The 6,000-nt window shown below is 47.0% G+C and overlaps 1 protein-coding gene across 2 annotated transcripts in view; it reads left to right on the top strand.

Annotated features, from left to right (window-relative positions):
• FRMD3 (FERM domain containing 3) overlaps positions 1-6,000 on the top strand; it is a 188,970-nt gene that overhangs the window by 80,512 nt on the left and 102,458 nt on the right. For both annotated transcript variants that reach the window (XM_025202504.1, XM_006022288.2), the window contains exon 2: positions 1,181-1,285. Coding sequence is in view for 1 of the 2 variants with exons in the window: in XM_006022288.2 (XP_006022350.1) it covers positions 1,181-1,285 (105 nt within the window). In the remaining variant the exon portion in view is untranslated. The remainder of the gene's footprint in view (positions 1-1,180; positions 1,286-6,000) is intronic.

Raw genomic sequence — 6,000 nt, 5'->3', positions numbered from 1 at the left:
CATGTGCCCCTGGATCTGTATGTGGGAAAGGGTGGGCTGCAGCTGTAGGCTGGGACCAGGGGGTGCCGGACTCTTCCTGGTGGAGGGGTTGGGCCAGGGCTGCGCTCAGGGTGGGTGGTGGCAGTGCGGGGAGGGGAGCTACAGGGTGGGCTACAGCCACTCCCAAAATTTGCCATAGCCCCCTGGCCTCCCACCCAGCACTGCCACAGCCTGCCCTGAGTGCAGCCCTGGCCCAAACCCCCCACCAAGAAGAGCCTGGCCCACCCTTGGCTCCAGACTGCAGTGGTAGCCTGCCTTCACCCTCACACAGGTCTGGGGTGTATGTGCCCCACCATGCCTCCCCCGAGAGGAAAAATGCAGCGGTGGGAGCCGCCTCCCCCTCCCCATGCCTCCCAGATGAGCCACGTGGGGCTCCCTCCTGTGCTCCACCCCACCCCACCCCATCTGGGGCAGTGCCTAGTATATCTCCTTGGCCAAGTCATTACACCTTTTTAACTCTGTTACCCCATATGTACAAATAAGATACTATACTACGTTGGTAAAGCACTTGAAGATGAAAGTATGGAAAATGTTATACAAGAGCTAATTACAGCAAAAGCCATGTTATCTGGCACTTTACCAATTGGAAAGCTCCACTAACCGGTATCTGTCAATACAAATCTTCCTTCCGAGGGTATTAATTGGGGACCACAATCCCACTATGCTGGGCATTCAGCAATCAAGTAATAAAAGGGTGACTGCTGCCCCGAGAGCTTATATTTTAGGGAATGTAAAAAATATATGTGTGAACAGCTTGAAATCCTGTGATGGAATGGGTGTCCATTGTGCCATTATATCAAATCCTTATGTCCAGAGGGAAAACTCTGAGTGGATGGAAATAATGTTCGTTGGACACTTGGATAACAGTGTGCATTAGACTTTCTAAATGCGTAACTATGGAATTAGCCAGGAATTTTCCTGAGCGTGTGGTAATGTGTGAAGGCAAGGATGAATATGAGAGCATTATAGAGTATATTTTGCTTGTTGCATCTCTTTAAAGAGAGGCTTTAAAAAGCCTTTAACCTGTCTTCCTTAATTTCCTTTATAAGATGTTTAAAGTTCCTTAGTAATAGGTTTAGCATATAATGAGTGTACAGAGTACATTTAAATTAACATAATACAAATTCTTTTCCTTTTTCAGAGGGAGACAAAAGGTCAGTTTCTCATAGACCATATCTGTAACTATTACAGTTTGCTGGAAAAAGACTACTTTGGCATTCGATATGTTGACCCTGAGAAGCAGCGGGTATGTATATGAACTCTCTTGCTAAGTTTGTTTTTTAAATAACACGATATTGATCTTTGTAACGAGACAAGTGCTAATGCAAGATGATGCTGTTACTGCTGAGTTTCATTGTAATCCATAAATCTTTCTAAAAACGCTTATTAAATTAATTTCCCTCAGTTTGTCTCATGCAGATGAACAGAAATAGACAGTTCGGCAGGTTTCAGGATAATTTCTTTATTTTAACTTTTGCACTGTTTCTTGCCACTGTCTTATAGAAAGGAGAGAGGATCATTAGTTGTGACTCGTGGAGTTGCTGTGGTTATGCTCAAGGACTCTAGTTCTGCGAATGACTGACTGGATTCTCCTATAGTATGTTCTTTGTAAGGAGTGTTTCTTGGGAGCTGTTTGTAAGAGGCCCTATAGCACTCATGCCCAAACTTTTTCCTCCGTGGGCCAGATCTGCCTAGTGGGTGAGATCTGACACTCAAGGTGGGCATGGCCCAGCTCCTATCTACCTGCATGGGGTGGGGAGAAAGGGTATGGCCTGGCCCTGACCCTGCCATGCAGGCTTTGGGAACTTGGCAGTGAGGGAGGTATGCCAGTATTACTTGCCACTGTGCCCATTGTCAAATATCCTGACCTGTGGAGAGCTCTGCAGGTCAGATACTATGGCTCCATGGGCTGGATTTGGCTCACCGGTTAGGGGTTGAGCATCCCTCCCCTATGGAAAGAGAGCAGCGGAGTAAGGACCCTGGACTTCAGAAAAGCTGACTTGGACTCACTCAGGGAACTGTTGGGAAGGATCCCTTGGGAGGCCAGTCTGAGGAGGAAAGGAGTCCAGGAAGGCTGGTTTTATTTTAAAGAAACCTTACTGAGGGCACAGGAACGAACTGTCCTGCTGTGCAGGAAGACTAACAAGTATGGCAGAAGACCAGCTTGGCTTAGGACGGAACTCTTTAGCGAGCTAAAACACAAAAAGGAAGCTTGGACAAAATACTAGGGAGGAGTATAAGAGTATTGCTTGGTCATGCATGGATGAAATAAGAAAGACTAAAGTGCAATTGGAGTTGCAGCAAGCAATGGATAAGAAGGGTTTCTACAAATATGTTAGCAACAAAAGGAAGATCAGAGAAAGTGCGAGTCCCTTACTGAATGGGGGAGGCAACCTAGTGACAGATGATGTGGAAAACGCTGAAGTACTTAATGCCTTTCTTACTTCAGTCTTCACATGCAAGGTCGGCTCCCATGCTACTTGACCTGGCAGCGCAGTTTGGGGAGGAGGTGAGCAGCCGACAGTGGTCAAAAAACAGGTTAGGGACTATTTAGAAAAGCTGGACATGTACAAGTCCATGGGGCTGGACACAATGCACCTGAGCGTGCTGAGGGAGTTGGCTGATGTGGTTGCACAGCTGCTGGCCATCATCTTTGAAAGCTCATGGCAATTGGGAGAGGTCCCAGATGATTGGAAAAGGGCAAATCATCTTGCTCATCTTGAACAAAGGGAAGGAGGATCTGGGGGACTACAATTCAGTCGGCCTTACCTTGGTGCCTAGAAAGATCATGGCACAGGTCCTCAAGGAATCAATTTCCAAGCACTTGGAGGAGAAGATGATTAACAACAGTCGGCATGGATTCACCAAGGGCAAGTCATGCCTGATCAACCTGTTTGCCTTCTATGAGGAGATGACTGGCTCTGTGGATGCAGTGAGAGCAGTGGACATAGTATACCTTGACTTTAGCAAGGCTTTTGATACTGTTTCCCACAACATTCTTGCAAGCGAGCTAAGGAAGTATGGGTTGGATGAATGGACTGTAAGATAGAAAACTGGATGGATTGTTGGGCTTAAATTAGTGGTCTCCAAACTTTTTATGGTGAAGATCACTTTTTGGCACCCCAGGATCTACTTCCTCCCCGCCTCCTGGACAAGCTGCCTGGGCTCTGACCCCACTCACCCAGCCCAGCCCGGGTGGCAGGGGGCGTGGCTCAGCTCAGCCATGTGTGTCCTGCCGCTCTCAATCGTGGAGCCCCTGACAGACTGAGATCAACTGTTAGAGGCTGTACAAGCAACCAGTCAATCGGGATCGACTGGTTGGTGACCACTGTCTTAAATGGTACTAATCAATGGTTTGATGTCTAGTTTGGCAGCCAGTGTCAAGTGGAGTGCCCCAGGGGTCAGTCCTGAGGTTGGTTTTGTTCAATATCTTTGTCCAGTGACCTGGAAGATGGGATGGAGTGCACCCTCAGCAAGTCTGCATATGACAGCAAGTTCGGGGGGAATAGAAGATATGATGTAGGGTAGGGGTTCCCAACCACTGGATCGTGGCCCAGTACCGGGTTGCCACAGGTTGACTGCTGGGCCGTGGCTTCCGCCGCCTGCAGCCACGTATGACATGCAGGGTTAAAGCTGAGTGGCAGGGCAGTCCCAGGAGGGAGGCAGCCGGCTCTGTGCTCCCTGGCTTGCTCCTGCCGCCATGGCTGCACTTGGTGAGGTGCTACACGCGCACCAGGTACCAGGGCCCAGGCCAGGCAGGCCCCTCCCCAACCCCGCCCATGGCTGGGAGTGGGGGGATGCAGGCAGGGAACTGCCCAGGGCGGAGGATGGGGAGGTGGCTCTGCTGCTCGCTCCTAGGAAAGACAACAGAGCCCCTTCTTGGGCAGTCCCTGCGGGGTCCCCCAGTGTCCCAACCTGATCCGATCCTTGCAGCTCCGCCCCCACTAAAAATTAAATTTAAATGTGCAAATTAAATTTAAACATGTAAATTAGATAGTTTGCTGGTCCACAGTATAAAACAGTTGGGAACCCCCTGCTGTAAGGTAGGATTAGGATTCAGAGAGACCGAAACAAACTGGAGGATTGGACCAAAAGAAATCTCATGAGAGTCGATAAGGATATATGCAGAGTCCTGTACTTAGAACAGAACTATCCCATGCATCGGTACAGGCTGGGGAAAAACTGGCTAAGCAGCAGCTCTTCAAAAAAGGACCTGGGGGTTACAGTGGACAATAAGCTGAATATGATCCTACAATGTAACCTTGTTGGAAAGAAGGCTAATGGTATATGGGCTGTATTAGTAGGAGTGTTAAATTGAGGGAAGTGATTCTTCCCTTTATATTCAGCACTGGTGAGGCCACATCTGGCATAATGTGTCCAGTTTTGGGCCCCCCACTACAGAAAGGATGTGGACAAATTGGAGACAGTCCAACGGAGGGCAGTGAAAATGATAAGGGGGCTGGGGCACGTAACTGCTGAGGTGAAGCTGAGGGAACTGTGTTTATTTAGTCTGGAGAAGAAAAGACTGAAAGGGGATTTAATAGCAGCTTTCCACTACCTGAAGTGTGGTTCCAAAGAGGATGGAGCTGTTCTCAGTGGTGGCAGATGACAGAACAAGGTGCAATGGTCTCAAGTTGCAGCAAGGGAAGTTTAGGTTAGATATTAGGAAAAACGTTCTCATGAGGAGGGTAGTGGAGCATTGGAACAGGTTATGCAGCGAGGTGGTGGAATCTCCATCCTCGAAGGTTTTTAAGAAGTGGCTAGACAAAGCTTTGGCTGGGATGATCTAGTTGGGGGTGGTCCTACTTTGAGCAGGGGGTTGGATGTGATGATCTCCTGAGGTCCCTTTCAACCCTAATTTTCTATGATTCTAGGACTGTACAGGACATAAGAACTGGAAGAAGACTATCTAGCAATAGTGTGAAGATACTAATTCTGGGGTGGGCAATTATTTGTGCTGGAGAGCCACTTAGGGAGTTTTGGTCAGTTGTTGCAGGCTGGGTCAGCACCCCCACATCCCCTCAGCAGTAGCTCCAACCAATGCAATCAGTCTCTTATAAGAACTGAAACTGAAGAAATGTACATCAGATTAGATTTAACAGAGACAGGAATGTATTTTATTTAATATCCATAACCAGAGGTATTTCTGTGTCTACTTGGCCAGAAATTCTGGTTTTTTGTATGATCCTCAGCTTTTGTAAGAATTTGAATACTATGGAACTACTCGGGGACACTTTTGGGACATATACTCATGTGCCCTGGATGATGAACTTAAGAGCAACATACCGCTGTTACTTAGAAGCTCCATGACATGCCACATCTCCTTTCCCACCCTTTTGTGCTCTATTCTGTTGTAATCCTTCAACTTGCAATTCCGTTTCTTTCAGTCATTTTACATATTCCTCAAATGGGAACAGCAAGTTACAGTACTTCAGTTTTTTATCATGCTGTTAGGTTAACTCTAGTTATTAGAGTTATGATTCTCTTCCCAGCTTTTTCAGTACTGGAGCATTAGATATATAATTATTGACTTTTTGCCAATAGATGTCTTGTGAGATCTAGAGAAATTCAGTTAGTTCCTAGTGCTGTGTTTGCCTTATGAATGAAGTGGAATACAATTAATGCCATCCTGGAGATTCTGGTTTGAGTTGTGGGTCTGGGTTCCTGCTATTGAGTTGGCAGAAGATGAGTATATATGGACACAGCACAGTTGATTTCTGGAGGCAAACAGAGCTATTTCTTTTTTTTTTTATCAGAGAAGGGAGCAGCATTTTAGGGATTCCTTAAAGAGAAGCCCTATCCAGATCTTCTGAACTTTAAGGCAATTGAGGAGTGTCCTTGGAGAAAAGGGAAGCGTGTGGTCAGTTGGATGGTGATTGATTAAATTTATTCAGGACAACACCTAAGTTATGCATGTGCTTTAAATACTGTCTTGAATGGGAATGGGCTTGGGCATGTACT

Source organism: Alligator sinensis, unplaced genomic scaffold (assembly GCF_000455745.1).
Source record: "Alligator sinensis unplaced genomic scaffold, ASM45574v1 scaffold226_1, whole genome shotgun sequence".
In the NCBI taxonomy this organism is placed as follows: domain Eukaryota; kingdom Metazoa; phylum Chordata; order Crocodylia; family Alligatoridae; genus Alligator; species Alligator sinensis.
Note: the sequence above shows the minus strand (reverse complement) of the source record. Positions and strands in the feature narration are given on the sequence as shown.